At 37.7% G+C, this 20,322-nt stretch overlaps 1 protein-coding gene across 2 annotated transcripts in view; it reads right to left on the bottom strand.

Moving 5' to 3' along the window:
- LOC126298375 (lipoma-preferred partner homolog) overlaps positions 1–16,739 on the bottom strand; it is an 81,561-nt gene extending 64,822 nt beyond the window's left edge. Inside the window, exons 1-4 of one of the 2 annotated variants that reach the window (XM_049989682.1) lie at positions 13,119–16,739; positions 12,058–12,183; positions 10,826–10,961; positions 2,385–2,525 (exon numbers count right to left, since the gene is read on the bottom strand). In XM_049989682.1, coding sequence (XP_049845639.1) covers positions 2,385–2,525; positions 10,826–10,961; positions 12,058–12,174 — 394 coding nt within the window. In that variant the 5' untranslated portion in view covers positions 12,175–12,183; positions 13,119–16,739. The remainder of the gene's footprint in view (positions 1–2,384; positions 2,526–10,825; positions 10,962–12,057; positions 12,184–13,118) is intronic. The other variant, XM_049989681.1, reaches the window with a different exon arrangement.
- Positions 16,740–20,322: the final 3,583 nt, after the last annotated feature.

The raw sequence follows: 20,322 nt of genomic DNA, 5'->3' as shown, positions 1-20,322 counted from the left end.
ACCTGTCGCGACACCACTGGAGGCGGGCTGCACAATGTTGGGGCGTGAGCGGAAGACGGCCTAATGGTGTGCGGGACCGTAGCCCAGCTTCATGGAGACGGTTGCGAATGGTCCTCGCCGATACCCCATGAGCAACAGTGTCCCTAATTTGCTGGGAAGTGGCGGTGGGATCCCCTACGGCACTGCATAGGATCCTACGGTCTTGGCGTGCATCCATGCGTCACTGCGGTCCGGCCCCAGGTCGACGGGCACATGCACCTTCCGCCGACCACTGGCGACAACATTGATGTACTGTGGAGACCTCACGCCCCACGTGTTGAGCAATTCAGCGGTACGTCCACCCGGCCTCCCGCATGCCCACTATACGCCCTCGCTCAAAGACCGTCAACTGCACATACGGTTCACGTCCACACTGTCGCGGCATGCTACCAGTGTTAAAGACTGCGATGGAGCTCCGTATGCCACGGCAAACTGGCTGATACTGACGGCGGCGGTGCACAAATGCTGCGCAGCTAGCGCCATTCGACGGCCAACACCGCGGTTCCTGGTGTGTCCGCTGCGCCGTGCGTGTGATCATTGCTTGTACAGCCCTCTCGCAGTGTCCGGAGCAAGTATGGTGGGTCTGACACACCGGTGTCAATGTGTTCTTTTTTCAATTTCCAGGAGTGTAGATTTATATATTTGGTAGAAATACTCTGAAGGTACTACTTAGGAACATAAGAAACTTTGTGTGAAGGCCATTTAATGAATTAAGAACAGAGTTCGTCTACTACAGTTTGCTTTTCCACCGTATAATAAACAATGATGAAAAATTAATTAGTTGACGCAAGAAAAACAATTACATGGAAAAAGAGTTGCAAGACAGAAAGATGCTTAAAACAGTACATCAGTTAAAATATTTTATTCAATATTTAGTTGTTGTGGTCTTTGAAGTTTCTGAACATCCTTTCTATAGAACTGATTCAACGGATGAACATTTTGTATAGACACTGAGTTTATGTAAAAATGGGGCGATGAATGCATCAAGACTCCAAATTAAACAAGGAATGTTTCTGTAAGAGCTTTTGAAGGATGGAGAGAGAGAGAGAGAGAGAGAGAGAGAGAGAGAGAGAGAGAGAGAGAGAGAGAGAGAGAGAGAGAGACCGAATGAAGTGGACTAAGTGGGACAGGATTGAGAAATATTCTTGTTACCCTATGCAGTGTAAGCAGTCAATGTGCAGGCTACAAAACAGAGACCAAAACAGGAATATATGCACAGACACCTGCTCAGTATCATTCTTCTCAGTAATGAAGGATATTCATTATTTCCCAATTTGTGTATTCAATGTTCTAGTCAGGGGAAATGAATGTAAAATGTAATTCTTCTATGTAGGGCATTTAATTACAAAGATAAAGAGTCAGGCCAAATTCATAAAATTCAACTCTTGATAAATCATAATAGGAGACAATCTGTAATATGTAAAGGTCAACATGTATAGATATATAGCTTTGTGGGAACATATGGCCATTAGTCATTTAGTTTTCGACTGCCACACACAAAAAGTGACATACTTGTAAATTTGCATGGAAAGTGACACACACACACACACACACACACACACACACACACACACACACACACACACACAATTAGTTGGGGGTGGAATGGGAGGGGTATGAGTTACCTTCGATTTAGGCCAGGAAGGTTACGAGAGTGAAGAATGTGCTGTAAAGACAGCTCCCATTGAAATTTCACATGCTGTGCTCTGCTGCATGTTGTGCCACTGGGTGGTCCACTTTGTTTTTGGCAACAGTTTGGTAGTGTCCATTTGTTCTAGTTAACAGATGCTTGGTTACCATAAAAATGTGAAGCACTGTGCAGTGGCTGCAGCAGACATGCTTTATAACATGGCTGCTTTGACAAGTAGCCCTGCTTCTGATGAGGTAGAGGTAAGCCTGTGATGGGACTGGAATAGGCACCACCTACTCCAGTCCTGTCACAGGCTTATCATACCTCGTCAGAGGCCAGGCTGCCTGTCAAAGCAGTCATGTTATACACCAGCACTACTGCAATCACTGCACAGCATTTTACATTAGTACAACCAACCATCAATAAGAATGAATGGCCACTGTCATACTGTTGCAAATCCAAGTGGATCACCCAGTAGCACAATAGCAGAGCACAATGTGCGAGATTTCAAGGACTGCTTCACAACCCGTGCTATCTGTCTCCTGACCACCACCACCAGCTTTCCTGAGCTGCGCAGATGGGAGCTATCCTTACAGCACATACTTCGCTCCTGTAACCTTCCTGGCCTAAATCCAAGGTAACTCATGCCCCCTCCCCACTACCAAACAGACAGACAGAGAGAGAGAGAGAGAGAGAGAGAGAGACTGACTCTTACCATTGCTGATGGGTTGAGTAAATGCAGGAATGTTTGAATATGTATTCTGATCTTTCCGACTGTGGTCTATATTACTGTATATAACTTGTGCTTCTTTTTCTGCATGTTGCGGTAGTATATTGGAGTATGTTGGAGATTGTGCTGAAAAAGATATCAATATGAAAATTATATTTCAAACAATGATTAGTATAGAACATTCCTGAAAATAATAACATTGACTAGAAAATGAATAAATTAATATCACAAATTCAATTAAAGAAGTGTGCACGTAATTGTGCATATACTCTAAGCTCATTATTTCTGTAGGTGTATGCAACAATGGAAGTTGAAAGGTAGATCAAGCCTAATAACTTTCTGTGTACTAATTCCACAGGCCTTATGGCTGAGCTGTATTGCAATAGTAGATAGTTATTTGCCTAAACTGTGGAAGTCTTATTACATTCACTTACATATACATCCATAGTCCCCACCTACATATACACTCATAGTCTGAACTACTGTAAGGTGCATGGCACACCATACATCCCACATTACCAGTTATTAGGTTTTTTTCTGTTCCATTCATGTGTGGAGCATGGGGCTAATGACTGTTTAAATTCCTCTGTGTGTGTGAGCTATAATTAATCTAATCTTGTCCTCATAATCTCTATTGGAGCAATACATAGAGGGTGGTAGTAGATTCCTACATTCATCATTTACAGCTGGTCCTTGAAACCTTGCAAACAGGATTTCTTGGGATAGTTTACATCTATCTTCAAGAGTCTGCCATTTCAGTTCTTTCAACATAACTGCGACACTCCCCTGTGGATTGAACAAACCTGTGACCATTTGTGCTGTCCTCCTCCGTATACATGCAATACACGCAGTACTATATAGTAGGGGTCCCAACATACTTGAGCAATTCTCTAGGAGAGCTTGCACGAATGATTTGTAAGCAACCTCCTTCATAGACTAACTGCATTTCTTTAGCACTCCACCAACAAACCATACTCTGCTACCTTCTTTATCCACAACTGGACCTATGTGAACAGTCCATTTCATGCCCCAACAACGAGTTACACAGAAATATTTGTATGAGCAAGATGATTCCAATTGTGACTCACTGTTATTACGGTCATAGGATAATAGGCTTTTTTCCCTTCATTTTGTGAAGTGCATAATTTCACATTTCTAAACATTTAAAGAAAGTTGTCAATCTCTGCATCAGTTTGAAATCTTATCAAGATCTGACAATACTTTAGCACCTTCTTTCAGACTGTACTCCATTACAGATACCTACATCATCTGTGAAATGTCTAAGGTTACTATTAATATTGTTTGCGAGGTCATTAATGTGTAACATGGATAGCAAGGCACTTCACACAAACAACACACTACCATGGAGTCCACCCAAAGCTACTTCTGCATCTGTCTAATACTCTCCATCCGAGATAATTTGCTGTATCCTCCCTCCCAAGAAATCCTCAATCCAGTCACAAATTTTGCTTGATATGCCATATGATCATACTTTTGATATGTGTGGCACTGAGTCAAATGATTTTCGGAAATTAAATACTGCATCTACCTGACTGCCTTGATTCAACTGCTTTCACTATGTCATGCCTAAGCAGATGATGATTAATAGGATTGCCATATTGCTGCCAATCCCTCCTTACAAACTGCTTAGTGACTGGATTGGATTGGATTAATCTGGCGGAAAGCGACCAAATAGCAAGGTCATCGGTCTCATTGGATTAGGGAAGGATGGGGAAGGAAGTCAGCTATGCCCTGTCAAAGGAACTATCCCGGCATTTGCCTGAAGTGATTTAGGAAAATCACAAAAAACCTAAATCACAAAGGCAAGACATGGGATTGAACAGTCGTCCTCCCAAATATGAGTCCAGTGTGCTAACCACTACGCCACCTCGCTCGGTAAACCGCTTAGTGACTATCAAGTCCCAGATATCGGGGCATCTCCCTAGCACCACGTTCAATGATCAGCCTGGTGCCTATCCCTCAGGCACAGGTCTGGGAGACCTCTGTCAGATACTCGATTGTCGAGTCAATCTCTTCTTTCGCATTTACAGAATGTCCTCCAAGTGGTATCCTATCATGGTGTTATATTGTTCCCAGTTAGTGATAGACAGTCTGAGGCTACTAACAATACTGTCCGCAAGGTCATAAATGTGCAACATGAACAGGAAAACTACGTGATTTCTCTGCTATTCACAATAAAGTGCATGGCAGAGGGTTCAATGAACCACCTTCAAGCTGTCTCTCTACTATTCTTGGAACATGAATGCATATTTAGTTGGTGAGTTATTTACACAAAAATGTAGATTAGCTTTTTAAAAAACTAGAACTAAGTATTTATGAAGATGATTTTGTATCATTTTATACCTAAATAAACATAACTGACTCAAAATCATATGATTTACACACTTTCACTTCAAATTTGTTGTTCAGTGATATGTTCAAAGATGCTACAACAAATAGGTGTCAAGGACACTGGACGGTAGTGTGACTTGGGCTTTCTTCCAACAACTGGGCACAGTTTTTTGTGTGAGGGACCTACAATAGATTACAGTTAACATATGGGCTACTCAACTGAAAACTGGCTATAGAATCTGCAGGGGATTCCACCAGACCTTGGGTCTTCCTCTAGTTTAACGATTTCAGCTGCTTCTCAGTGCCACTGACGCTAGTATCTATCCGACTCATCTTTTCAGTGGTGGTGGTGTTGTGGTCTTCAATCCAAAGACTGGTTTGATGCGGATCTCCAGGATACTCTATCCTGTGCAAGCTTCTTCACCTCCGGGTAACTACTGAAACCTACACCTTTCTCAATCTGCTTACTGTATTTATCTCTTGGTCTTCCTCTACAATTTTTACCCACCACACTTCCCTCCAGAACTAAATTGGTGATCCCTTGATGCCTCAGAACGTGTTCCACCAACTGGTCCCTTCTTCTAGTCAGGTTGTACAACAAATCTCTCTTCACCCAATTTTATTCAGTACCTCCTCATTACTTGCATGATCTAAATATGCAATTTTCACCATTTCAGCATTCTTCTGTAGCACCACATTTCAACAGCTTCTATTCTTTTCTTTTCTAAACTGTTTCACCCATGTTTCACTTCCATATGTGGCTACACTCCATACAAATACTTTCAGATAGAACTTCCTCACATTTAAATCTGTACTCAGTGTTAACAAATTTCCCCTCTTCAAGAATGCTCTTCATGCCATTACCAGTCCACATTTTATATCCGCCCTACTGCGACCATCATAAGTTATTTTTCTTCTCAAATAGCAAAACCCATCCACTACTTTAACTGTCTCGCTTCCTAATCTAATTGCCTAAGCATCACCTGATTTAATTTGACTACATTGCATTATCTTTGTTTTGCTTTTGTTGGTGTTCATCTTGTACCCTCCTTTCAAGACAATGTCCATTCCGTTCTATTGCTATTCCAAGTCCTTTGCTGTCTCTGACAGAACTGCAATGTCATCAGCAAACCTTTTTATTTCTTCTCCATTGATTTTAATTCCTACTCCGAATTTTTCTTTTGTTTCCTTTACTGCTTGCTCACTATACAAATTGAATAACACCAGGGATGGACTACAACCTTGTCTCACTCCCTTCTCAACCACTGCTTCCCTTTCATGTCCCTCGACTCTTATGACTGTCATCTGGTTTCTGTACACATTGTAAATAGCCTTTCGCTCTCTGTATTTTACCCCTGTCACCTTTAGAATTTGAAAGAGAGTATTCTAATCAAGATTGTCAAACACTTTCTCTAAGTCTAAAAATACTACAAATATAGGTTTGCCTTTCCTTAATTTATCCTCTATAAGATGACCAGAACTTATTGGTTATGAACTTCAGATTAAAACTGAAGGAACTGTAAAAAGCAGGGATTTAAGGAGATGGGGCCAGTATTGCCTAGTGTGTTCCAACATTTCTCCAAAATCAAAACTGATCTTCCCTGTAGTCGGCTTCTACCAGCTTTGTCGTTCTTCCACAAAGGAGCTGCACTAGTATTTTACAACAGTAACTTATTGGACTGATAGTTTGGTAATTTCCACATCTGTCAGCACCTGCTTTCTTTTGAATTGGAATTATTATAGTCTTCTTGAATTCCAGAAATATTTCGTTTGTCTCATATCTTGCTCATCAGATGGACAAGTTTCGTCATGGATGGCTCTCATAAAGCTATGAGTAGTTCTAATCAGTTGTCTACTACTGCATCCTTGTTTCGACCTAAGTCGTCCAGTGTTTCATCAAATTCTTCACACATTATCATACCTCCCTTCTCATCTTCATCTACTTCCTCTTCCATTTCCATAATATTGCCCTCGAGCATATCTCCCTTGTACAGACCCTCTATATACTCCTTCCACCTTCTGCCTTCTGGTTATCCTCCTTTGCTTTTAAGACTGGTTTCTCATCTGAGCTCTTGATATTCATACAAGTTTTTCTCTTTTCTCTAAAAGTCTCTTTACTTTCCTGTAGGCAGCACCTATCTTATCCCTAGTGGCACATGCTTCTACATCCTTACATTTGCCCTCTAGCCAGCCTGCTTAGTTATTTTGCACTTCCTGTTGATCTCATTTGTTAGACATTTGTATTCCTTTTTGCCTACTTCATTTATTGTATTTTTATATTTTCTCCTTTCATCCATTAAATTCAACATCTCCTGCATTACCCAAGTATTTCTACTAGTCCTCGTCTCTTTACCTACTTGATCCTCTGTTGTCTTCACTATTTCATCTCTCTGATATACCCATTCTCCTTCTACTGTATTCCTTTAACCTGTTCTTGTCAATTGTTCCCTTATGCTCTCCCTGAAACTCTGTACAACCTCTGGTTCTTTCAGTTTATCCAGGTCCCATCTCCTTATTCCCACCTTTTTGCAGTTTCTTCAGTTTTAATCTACAGGTCCTAACCAATAGATTGTGGTCAGAGTCCACATCTGCCCCTGGAAATGTCTCACAATTTAAAACCTGGTTCCAAAATCTCTGTCTTAACATTATATAATCAATGTGAATCCTTCCATGTCCCCAGATATCTTCCACATATACAGCCTTCTTTCGTAAATCTTAAACTAAGTGTTTGCTATGATTAAATTATGCTCTGTGCAAAATTCTTCAAGGTGGCTTCCTTCTTCATTCCTTTCCCTCAGTCCATGTTCACCTACTACTTTTCCTTTGCTTTCTTTTCCTACTATCACATTACAGTCCACCACGACTATTAAATTTTTGTCTCCTTTGCCTACCTGAATAATTTGTTTTATCTCATCACACATTTCCTCAATCTCTTCCTCACCTGTGGAGCTAGTTGGCATATAAACTTGTACTACTGTGGTGGGTGTGGGCTTGGTGTTGATTTTGGATACAATAATGCATTGACTATGCTATTCATAGTAGCGTATCCACATTCCTATGTTTTGATTCATTATTAAACCTATTCCTGCATTGCCCCTACTTAATTTTGTATTTATAACCCTCCTGTATTCATCTGGCCAGAAGTCCAGTTCCTTCTGCCACAGAAGTTCACTAATTCCCACTATACCTAACTTTAACCTATCTATTTCCCTTTTTCAATTTTCTAACCTACCTGCCCGATTAAGGGATCTGACATTCCATGTTCTGATACGTAGCACGCCAGTTTTGTTTCTCCTGATAATGAAGTCCTTTTGAGTACTCCCTGCCCAGAGATCCAAATGGGGGCTATTTTACTTCCAGAATATTTTACCCTAAAGGATGCCATCGTCATTTAACCATAAAGTAGTTGAACACAGAAGGGTAGTTGGAGCTAGATGCATGGAACATTCCGTTTTGGAAATGGTTAGGGAATTCAATATTCCTACATCTACAGTGTCAAAAGTGCGCCAAGAATACCAAATTTCAAGAATTACATCACACCATGGACAACACAGTGGCCAATGACCTTCACTTAATGACCAAGAGAGTGGCGTTTGCATGGAGTTGTTAGTGCTAACAGACAAGCAACACTGCATAAAGTAACTGCAGAAATCAATGAGGGATGTATGAAAAATGTATCTGTTATGACTGTGTGGCAAAATCTGGCATTAATGGGCTATGGCAGCAGACAACCAACATGAGTGTCTTTGCTAACAGCAAATCATCACCTGCAGCACCTGTCTTGGACTCTCTATCATATCTGTTGGACCCTAGACGATTGGTAAACTGTGGCCGGGCCAGTCGAGTGCTGATTTCAGTTGGTAAGAGGTGATGGCATGGTGCGAGTGTGGTGCAGATCCCATGAAGCCATGGATCCAACATGTCAACAAGGCACTGTGTAAGCTCGTGGTGGTTCCAAAAATTGTGTGTGGGCTACGTTTACATGAAACTGAATGGGTCCTCTGGTCCAACTGAACTGATCACTGACTGGAAATGGGTATGTTCAGCTACTTGGGGATCATTTGCAGCCATTCATGGACTTCATGTTCCCATACAATGATGTGTGTTCTATGACAAAGTACCAGATCACCGGGCCACAATTGTTCACAACTGGTCTGAAGAACATTCTGAAGAGTTCGAGTGAATGATTTGGCCACCAAAATGCCCAATATGAATCCCATCAAACATTTATAGGGCATAACTGAAAGGTTAGTTCATGCACAAAATCCTACACCGGCAACACTTTGGCAGTTATAGGTAGCTACAGAAGCAGCGGGTCTCAATATTTCTGCAGAGGACATCCTGTGACTTGTTAGGTCTATGTCACATCGAGTTGCTGCACTACGCTGTGCAAAGAAGGTCCAACAAGATAGTAGGAGGTATCCCATGAATTATCACTCTCTCGCATTATGAACTGTCCTACTGCATACGTATCTATAAAACACATAGTCAGCTATTCTTTTAAATTTGAGTTATAGTTCCTATTTAAGCTCCTGGCCTGAGCTGAAAGTTTTAAATTCCATAATGAGATATGATACTAGTCTTTCTGTATCTGGTTTGCTGAACATATAAATCTTTCTACTTTTTTGTTGTTCATTGAGTGAAGTAAAAATGAGTAAAAATATTCTATGCAAAATGTACTTAACTTTGTCTCTTAGATAAAATGTTGTCTTGAAGTTTTAAACAAAAAAAAAAAGCAAAATAATAAAATGTTGAAAAATTATTATTATTATTATTATTATTATTAATAATGTTTGTAGACTGTGCCATCACTCTTGCATGAGCCTTAGAAAAGCAGCAAATAAATACGAGCAGAATACTGTGCACAGCACATAGCAACCCCTTTCAATATTTTAAAAGCTCCCACTTCCTACATATTGCCTTTTATAAGCTTTTAGCAAATAACTTTACACTGATTTACTACATTTAGTTTGTTCTGAAGTGTAATTCATATCAATATTCAGATTATTTATTGATTTCTATAAATGAATTTCATATCTTTTGTTGCCATTTGTTTAATTTATGTCCTCAGAAACACGAGATCAATTCATACCTTAGGGTGATCTGCAGCAACACTTACAATAATCTCTGTCACTATTTGGTCCATGTAACTTTAACAATCTTTGTCATTATGTAAGGATATACAGGCAAAAGGAAGTAACAAAATTTACACACTGTAGTAAAAATAATCAGAAACAGCGAAAAATACAATACAACCCGTCAGCTTTTGCCAGTGGCACAATCCACAGGACAGCACTACTTAGCGACTATGATGACAATGATACAATAGAATCATATTTCAACTACAGAAGTAGCGTACAAGATCTTGACAGCAAAATGGGGTTTACGGGTTAATATATTTTGTTATTAATGCATTCGCATGTATTAAAAATCTGACAACATTGGACCACAGGGGGGAGAAAACATTTTTTGATATTTTTACTTTCCTCTCTTTGTTTTAAATATCCCGTCAGAATCTTGGCTCTGAAAAATTCACCCTTCGCCCCTAAACCTTGAAAATGATGCATTTAATGCTTATTCATTACTTATGGCAGGAATCAGCTTTCTAAATCTCCCCCCCCCCCCTCCCCCCGCATGGTTATAACTATCTATCAACAACAAAACAATTAGAAATAGAGAACATGGGGCAATGTTACATTTTCTGACAATGCTTAAAACTGATAACTAACCCTTTTAAACAAACCATTCAAGCGTTCCACTCTATTAATTTTGTTGAACCCAGTATATCAAAATGGGTAGCCTAAAACTTGAATTGACCCCTACATTCCACATAGAACCACTACGGCCAACATTCTAGTTCCATTTTCTACAGTTTGGTAAAAAAAGAAAATTCGAAATATAAAACACCATGAGAATGGCGAGAAAAATAATGGAACATTGGAATTAAAACAAAATAATGGAGATAGATATAGTGGCATGTCGCTTAAGAAAATAAACTGGTGTTCTCCACCCCTCCTTATGTGGTGATGCATGAACCATTTATAAATGAACAGGTAATTTTGAAATACACTTACCACTCTTATTTGGTCCCAGATTTGAATACAGTCTATTTTTGTCATCTGATGAACTTGTTGGACCACCACCTGCATTTTGCAGGAGAGTACTGTAGGACGGTTCACTTGGTTTCTTTAAAGAGTAACTTTTTGGAACCTAAAACAATAAACAGGAACTTGATTAGCAAATAACAAGTAACACTACAAAGTTCTAACAAAAGCCCAAGCTTCTGATAATAAGGAGTTTTGTTTTACGAGAAAATTAATTTCCTGGGTCCTTGGAATGTATTCTAATGTCAGGGATATGGACAAAACCAACCATATTTTCTGCATTGTTCAACTGGAAAGTGTTTCTCTGTTTTACAGACTTGCAGCTTGCTTTGATAAGGCACACTAAGCTTATATTATCTTACAATAGCATAACTGCAGCTTCTGTGCTAAGGGTTGATAGGTATGTCTTGGCCACTCCCTTGCTAATTTGTTCTGACTCCATAAACCCTCCCTACTTCACATGAGAGAGAGAGAGAGAGAGAGAGAGAGAGAGAGAGAGAGAGAGAGAGAGAGAGAGATTTAGCATAACACATATTGCACAGTATGCAATGTGTGTTAGTGATACACAGATTATTACGTCTGAGAATAAACTTTAACACTGACTACTGCAATAGAAACAGAAATCATTGTTATCCAATTTACGTAAGAGTTAATGGCAGCTACTCCTTGCATTTTTCATAGCTGATGATCAATATATGTAGCAAAATACATGTCAGTGATTTTTCAGTGGAGCAACTAATAAATGTACCCTGCTGGTTCAGTTTTTACAACAAGATATGTTAAACGTTGCACTAACATAGACATCAGAACAAGCTATAGATCAATGAGTAGCCACAGTCTATCTCAGAATCACACTCATTGGATTTGCAAACTTGCAACGAGATTATCACCTTTCAACCCGACTTAGACCATGGACTATGCTATGGATCAGTCTGTACAATAAGTAACATATCAGGGGGGGAGATGAAAGACAGCAATATCACACACTAGCCTCACTTTAGTTTAAGATCTATTAAAGAAATTACTAATATTATTAAATCTTAGACAATAGACCAAATGAAATATTACATGCAGCTGTTGTACCTACAATGGACATAAAGATTATTATTTTACTCGTGATAGTACAGCCTGAAAGGCTTTATTGATTTAGTCTGATTATTCATAAGCCTGGCTCATTTCAGATTGAAAAATGTAACATTTACCTGTGGCTGTGGCTTCTTTGGTTTCGGTGGCACTGCCGGCCCAACTTTTCTATTTGTATTCAGATCACTTTCAGTGATTTTTAAGTTAGCAATCTGTTGGTCCAAGTTACTAGTCATTTTGTACACCTGTGGAAACACATATACATAAAATTATAATAAAGACAATTACAATTCGTTTGACTGTAAAAATAATTATTCTTGATTTCTGCAAGAGAAAAGCTACACAAAGTACTGAACTCGGAAAACTTCACTACAGTCCTTTGAACAAATGGAAGCAACATTCAAAACCTAACTATTAAATCACACATAAACCTGGCACACACGATAATTTACAAATAACAACAGGCACACAGTGAAGAAAGAACAGAGCCTGAGTGGCAGTAGAGGAAACAGAACTGAAAAGTAGCTAGATGGCACATCAAACGGGAAAATCTTGGTTCTACTTCCAAAACCTTTTTACTGTGTAAAGTTGTATATACCCACAAAGCAACAGGGATGAGGATTGTTGGCCGGAACTTATTTCCAACCGTGAAGACGATGATTACAAACGACGTTAAGTTTCAATATTGCTGACACCTTAATATACTATCAAAAATAAGGGAAATTTGGATTTCGCCAATTCTAAAAATATAGTATTCTTGAGGACCAAGATCTGGTATCTTACGGAATTCAATGCATTTAAATCTCAACAAATCAATGATGAATACTGGGGCAACAATTGTTGAACAGTTTTTATCTCACACTTGCAAGATAGAGATATTACAATACTGCCATTCAAGTTCCTTCGTAAACGCGTTAAATTAAATCACTATAAATAATTTCCCATGATTCTGCAAGCATTTCATCGAAACAAAATTTGAACAATTTGTGCCGCAGCATAAATCTGAATTCAGTTCAACAATCCGCAATCGATGACTGCAATCTGTTTACAATTAGGCCACTGGTTCAGAAGCTGTACGGAATCAACAGTAACAACTACCACAGAAATTGTATTATAATTCACACATAAGAAAACGATCCGTAATACAGTATTATTACACTTAAAACGACTACAATGCTACCTAAATTACCCCTGAATATCCAGCAGGTCTTTTTCATCCAAAACCTTTCTTTCACTGCAGCGCACTGCCACTCCACTTCCTACCAAACACTGCTGTCACTGTCGTGAGTCAGAGTTGCAGCCTGTGACACGGTTGAGATAATAGAAGTCTCACTGTGATTGGTCAATATGTTGATGACATCACGTATTTGAATGAGCAAGACGAGTGACGAAGAGTAAGGAGTGCAGTGGTGTGTGTCAGCTGTAAACGCAACAAAACAAACGGGTGTCTCATTTGTTTCGAAATTGCATGGAGGGTTGGTTGTGTTTTTCGCATCGACGTGCAAATCAATATAAGCAATGTGACTGACAATTTGGACCAAACAGTTTTGCTATCGCAATATTTACAATAGTTTTATAGGGGTAACACGATAAAGATAATAATAATAATTTAGTTGTGGTTAGGCGAGAGTAGCAGTAGCTAACGTCAGACGGATAGTACATTAGTTGAACTAATACATACAAAAATACTGTTCGTTGGTTTACAAATTACAAAATGGAATTGCTAGTATTGTATTTGTTCATCTCAACGAATGGGTGGACAACTAGCGACTCATATTCTGTCTTTAAATTGAAGTTCTGAAACATCTTACGCAACTAGGCAGCAGTTTATTGAATATTTTATGCCTTATAAGCTCATAGCTGTTAGTTTGTTGTGGTAAGTTTATTGTGCAGTGACCATAGAATTTTCTCGCGTTTTAATTCTGGTAACTTCTTCGTAGAAAGTAAAACGTAGAACATATATAAGTTAATTGCTGACATGATTGTTTGCTCGGGTCGGCCGCTGTGGCCGAGCGGTCCTAGACGCTTCAGTCCGAAACCGCGCCGGGCTGCTACGTTCGCAGGTTCGAATCCTGCCTCGGGCATGGATATGTGTGATGTTCTTAAGTTAGTTAGGTTTAAATAGATCTAAGTCTAGGGGACTAATGACCTGAGATGATAAGTCCCATAGTGCTTAAAGACATTAATACCATTATTTGTTTACTCGGTGGTCAGAGATTTATAGTGTGCCCTATAATTAGTAATTATTCTAATGGTCTTTTTCTCCAATAACAGGATGCCGTCAACGTCACTGCAAGACAATACTTTTAATACATGACATAATGCTTTGCAAAATGTGGCATTGTGAGATAGACTTCCGATGCACGAGTCATTTGACACCTTAACAGATAAATACTGGGTTCTAGGCATCTTATCATTAATGTATTATACATACATATTGTGTACAATAATTAATCATACACCCAAGAATTTGAAATCACTAGTGTCATAGCAAGGAAGTTTGCTTTTTAAACTAAAAATCATCTGTTATGTTTTGTTTTCACTAACCAAAAATCCATTTGCTTTAGAGCAACAAGATGTGATGGTAGTTGTATCTTCAACACAATTTCAAAGACCTTTGGGATCGTTTTTACTCTGAAGGAAAGTTGTTTCTTCTGCATATAATACAGTAGTCAAATTTATGAAACTAAAGTAGGTCATTAATCATTATCAGAAACAAAAAAGGTCCAAACACAGAGTTCTCATTACATATACAAACAGGTATTTCATATTTCTGTAGGTTAGATATTATACACGTTGTAGGCTGTTGTCTCTGATAATGCCAACTTTTATGATACATATTCTACACAATGAAAGGTCTAGCTTAGATCAGAAAATGTAATCTGAGTAAAGCCCGTGCCTGTGAACATTTGAAGGGCATTTATTTATTTAGATTTATATTCAGATTTCGTTCTATAGACCCAAAAAATGAGATGATTCTTGTGTGTGTGGGACATTTATTTATTGTATTGAGAATGCCATTGATCCTGATAGCAATTAACTTGCAATGATATGGAAGAAGTCAGTATTTTTTCAATGTTAACAATACAGCAGCACAATATATGGTTAATTCACGACAAGACTCACAGTAACAACATGGAACACTAGAAGACATAAAAATATAGGCCTATTACATACATCAGAATTAATACTTATGTGTACACATTTAAATTAACAATATCAAAGTATTTAAGCAACAATATAACATGACAGCAAAAAATATTTTACATTTATGCTTACATTGAATACCTAAACCAGTTGTATAATAGAAACTTGCTCCTATGCACTAAAAATTCATTACTTGAATAGAATGACTTTTGTATTATATATTCTTTCAGTTTGCTCTAGAACTTTGGTGTTTCAGGAGCAAGACCTTTGATGTCACTGGGTAGAGCATGGTAAATTTTGATGCCTGTATAATTTACCCCTTTCTGTACAAGGGTATAGTTTTACTGGTTGCTACCAGAGTCCTCTTTTGACCTTTTACTGTGACCATGATATTAACTAGTGGTTTTGAAGAGAGAGTGGTTTTTATTAATGAAACATACAAGAGTATATGTACTGAGATATCACTGTAAATATCTTTAGTTTCCTAAACAGATTCCTGCATGAGTGCCTTGGTTCCACATCATTCATGACTCATCTACATGCATGACTACTCTGCAATTCACATTTAAGTGCTTGGCAGAGGGTTCATCGAACCACAATCATACTATCTCTCTACTATTCCACTCCCGAACAGCGAGCGGGAAAAACGAACACCTAAACCTTTCTGTTCGAGCTCTGATTTCTCTTATTTTATTTTGATGATCATATAGCTCTCTTCTGTGCAATAAAAACTTTTTTGCCAAGGGCTAGTTGCCCCAAAAGATGACTCTGTAAGACAAAAGTGCATGGAAATATCCTAAATAAGCAGGTCTTATGCCATCCTTATGTGTGGTTGATGCAATTATATGTAAGGCAAATGTTGCAGGATGTAGCCTTTTTTCTAGATCTAGGATATGGTGGGGGAAAAAAATAGCACAACATGCTATGCCTTACAAATATTAGTCACTATATGCAATAGTTAATGCCAGAGAATGACATACTTTGCACACATACGTTCAATAATAAGATATTGCATAACATTATGGGGTGCTCAAAATGTGAAATATGGGTTCAGATTGCAAAAACAAGCTATCAGAATAATGAGCAATAGTCACAAAGAGCACATTTCAGTGAGCTATTTAAAAAATGGGGTATTCTGACAATCCCAAGTGAATATATCTTGAAAACTACAGTTTTTATTCCAAAAATATTGAGCAATATCTAGCTAACAGCTGCATAGATGGTCACCAAACCAGAAAAAGTAATTGCTTTTACCTAGACAGAATGAATAAAACTAAAACCCAAACCACTATGTTTTACCAAGGTGTCAAGATATACAATAAATTGCCAAAAGAAATCAAAAACATAAAGGAACTCTATAAATTTAAAGCATTCCTTAAAGAATATTTATTAAAAAATAGTTTTTACTCAATTAGAGAATTCATGCAGCATAAAATTGTCATAAATAAATAGTGAGGTTAATCAATTATAAAGTGGACATTCTAGATTGTAATTTACCCATACAAGTATTAGAGGAGTCTTGTGATCTATTTCTTTTGATTGAAGCAGGTTCTTCTGCATTACGTAATTCAATGATAAATTGTGTGTGTAATACACATATATTATGAATTTATTATATATAGCTTGTATTTCATTATCTTATGTGACAAAATAATGTACATATGCATGCATAACGACAACATCCGTACAAAGAAATTTGTTTATGGATGAATGAATAATAAATAAATAGTTTTCACTCTCTCTACACACCCGGGAATTTAGCTGAGTCGACTTGCTTTACTTCTTGTCCATTACAGTCTATATTTATATCCCTGGTAAATTAATTACGGAGTAAATGATAACTTTGAATAATTTAGAAAAAGCTTGAGCCAGAGAAACTGGTCTGAATCTTGAAGGCGAATCTCTAACTCCTTTCTTCATATCGAAATCATCCCAGTCCTTTTAAATTTCCCAGGAAAATATCTACAATTTAAGGGGTAAATACCAACTGTATAGTTGAGGCACTAGTTATTGATGAACACATAAACAAGGTTGTGAAAGTTGCTTGCTTGTGGAATAATCCTTCTCCAGAGTTTCCAATAGCTAGTGACTTTCTCAGTCGTATTTATGTGCCTATCCACAAATAAATGCCTCAGCTATTTGGTGAGTTGTTACATTTACTCTTTAAATTATTTATATTCTTTCACAGAATTTTCAATACCAGTACCAGGAAATGCCCCTGAGATATACACTGATTTGTACAATGTGGTGAGTTGTAATTAATTCAGTATATTACGTCCTTAATTCTTTACTACATTTAAGATGAAACTTGGTTAAATCTCAGAGAGGGTGAATATACTCATATTGTGTAATGACCTATAATAGTTTTCTCGCGGTAGTTGTGAACAGCTGATATACAGCTTGATGATAGCTCTGTCTACTTTATCCACTTACATAATAATAATAATTGAATTTTTGTGGAGAGGTATGTATTTTTCCATCACTTGAGTCCTTGCCAGTACCATTCATTAGCTTCCGTGCAACTTTGCATTTGTTGGTGCAGTTCTCATTATTACTGAAATTATGCTTTTTGCTTCCAGTATGTCCTTTATAATCACTCCTGCATGTGATGTAAGTGTCTTACGCAGAATCAATCATCGCTTTGTTATATACATTACACATTGTAATTTGTTCTTTATTTTCCACATTAGTCAGATATTTAGAATTATTATTATTATTATTATTATTATTATTATTATATGATACTTGATTTTCAAAATGATTGTCTATCACTTTACATTCTCTTATTTGAACATTATTATTAAATATTGTCCAAATTATTAGAAAATACTTTCAAATATTACTGTGGCCAGTAGTATGTCAACTGAAGTACAATGTATATCATTATGACAGCGACAAAAGTGTCCAGTGCTCAGGCAGAAACAATTAATGTGTACTCAGTTAATGGGCTATCTGATCATGATGCACAGTTAATGGAAATAACACACATGGCACCTTACAGGACTCAGGCAGCTTCATACAAGGCAGGGAGACTTATTAAAGTGAACAGGATACAGAGCTTTAAGTGCAGCCTAGAAGAGGTAGAATGGGATGAAGTATACATAGAAAATGATGCTGATGCCAAATTCAATTTATTCCACCATTAATTTGTCTCAATATTTGAAAGTTGCTTTCCTGAAACATTATCCAAAAAAAGCCATTACCAAGTCAAGTAAGCCATGGATTATTAAGGGAATTAAGATATCGTGTAAGAGGAAGAGGGAAATACATGGACAGGCCAGAATAAGTCAGTATCCGACGTTGCTTGCTTACTACAAAAGATACTGTAATATTTTAAGGAAAGTCATTAAGCTGTCGAGAAGCTTATGTGCTCTAACAGAAATTAATAGTGTCGATAAGAAGATTAAAACTATATGGAATATTGTCAAATGGGAGACGGGGCAGCCTGACTGTGCACAGCATACCATAGCAGTAAAGCTAAATGATGATGTTGTGGGTAATAATTCACAGGTTGCAAGTATTTTTAACAATCACTTTCTGAATGTAGCAGCAAAATAGGGTTAAAGGGTTCAATTGAAGAAGCAAAAAATTATGTTAAAAATGCCATTCCCCAGGACTTTAGGCCTTTAGGAATAGCACCAACATCCTCCACTGAAATTAAATGAATTATAAATACACTGAAAAACAAGAGCTCTTGTGGTTTGATGGAGTCTCTAACACAATTTTGAAGTATTGTTCTAATTTAATAAGTGGAGTCCATAGTGATATATGTAATGCTTCGCTGGCACAGGGAATTTTTCCAGACAGATTGAAATACACAATTGTTAAACCTCTTCATAAGAAAGGGGACAAGAGTGACTCAAATAATTATAGACCAATCTCATTGCTGACTTCATTTTCTAAAATATTCGAAAAAGTTATGTATTCAAGAGTAGTCTCACATTTATGTGAAAATAATTTACTCAACATGTCACAGTTCAGATTCCGGAAGGGTTACTCGACTGAGAATGCTATCTACACATTTACCCATCAAATAGTATAAGCCCTAAATAACAAATTATCGCCAGTTGGTATTTTTTTTGTGTTCTCTCCAAGGTGTTTGAACGTATAGATCATGTCACACTTTTAGAAAAACTCAGGTTTTATGGAATCGAAGGCTATACACAAAGCTGGTTTGAATCATACTTAATGAACAGAAAGCAAAAAGTTGTTGGTAAATTCTAGGGAATGGGGAGTTATAACAAAGGGAGCCCCCCACCCCATCCCACAGGGTTCAATTTTAGGTCTATTCATGTGAATGACCTCCCACTTAACGTTCAGGAAGCGGTGCTAGTACTTTTTGCAGATGACAGGAGTGTTATCATAAATCCCATTCCAGAAAAAGTAACTGAAGATATTGTTAAGGATGTCTTTCAAATAGTTATTAAGTGGTTCTCAGAAAATGGACTCTCCCTTAATTTTGAAAAAAACTCACTATATCCAGTTCTGTACACCAAATAGAGTCATACCGACAACTGATGCAGCAAATGAACAGGGCTCAGTTAACAGGGTAGAGTTCTCCAAATTTTGGGTGTTCACATTGATGACAACTTGAACTGGAAGAAGCATATTACTGAGCTTCTAAAACAACTAAGTTCAGCTTCGTTCACTCTTTGTATAATCACTAGTCTTGGTAATAAACAGATCAGCCTCCTAATATACTTTGCATATTTCCACTCAAGAGTGTCTTATGAAAGAGTTTTATGGGGTAACTCACCATTTAGACATAAAGTATTAATTACACAAAAGAGAGCAGTGAGAATAATTAGTGGTGTTTACCCAAGGACATCATGTAGGCACCTTTTCAAGGAGTTAGGTATTTTAACTGCACCATCATAGTACATATATTCACTAATGAAATTCATTAGAAATAATCCATCTATAACTAACATAACTAAAACACACCACAATCCCAAACCACACATAACGACGACATAAAAACGCCACCAAATTCCCCAGCTCCACTACACTTACAATATCAACAGGAACCAGTCACTTCCCTTCACCTACCTAGCTCAGCTGCAATTGTCAATACCACAAAACAAAAACCAACTACTCGAAAAATTATAATCACACCGCAGCTATCGATACCACAAAACCAACACCTAAAACAACAAAAATTGGAACCGGACACTTCCCTTGACCTATATAGGTCAACAACAGCTCACAATACCAAAACACACATAGCTACGACAACA

The sequence above is a fragment of the Schistocerca gregaria genome, chromosome X (assembly GCF_023897955.1).
Source record: "Schistocerca gregaria isolate iqSchGreg1 chromosome X, iqSchGreg1.2, whole genome shotgun sequence".
In the NCBI taxonomy this organism is placed as follows: Eukaryota; Metazoa; Arthropoda; class Insecta; order Orthoptera; family Acrididae; genus Schistocerca; species Schistocerca gregaria.
Note: the sequence above shows the minus strand (reverse complement) of the source record. Positions and strands in the feature narration are given on the sequence as shown.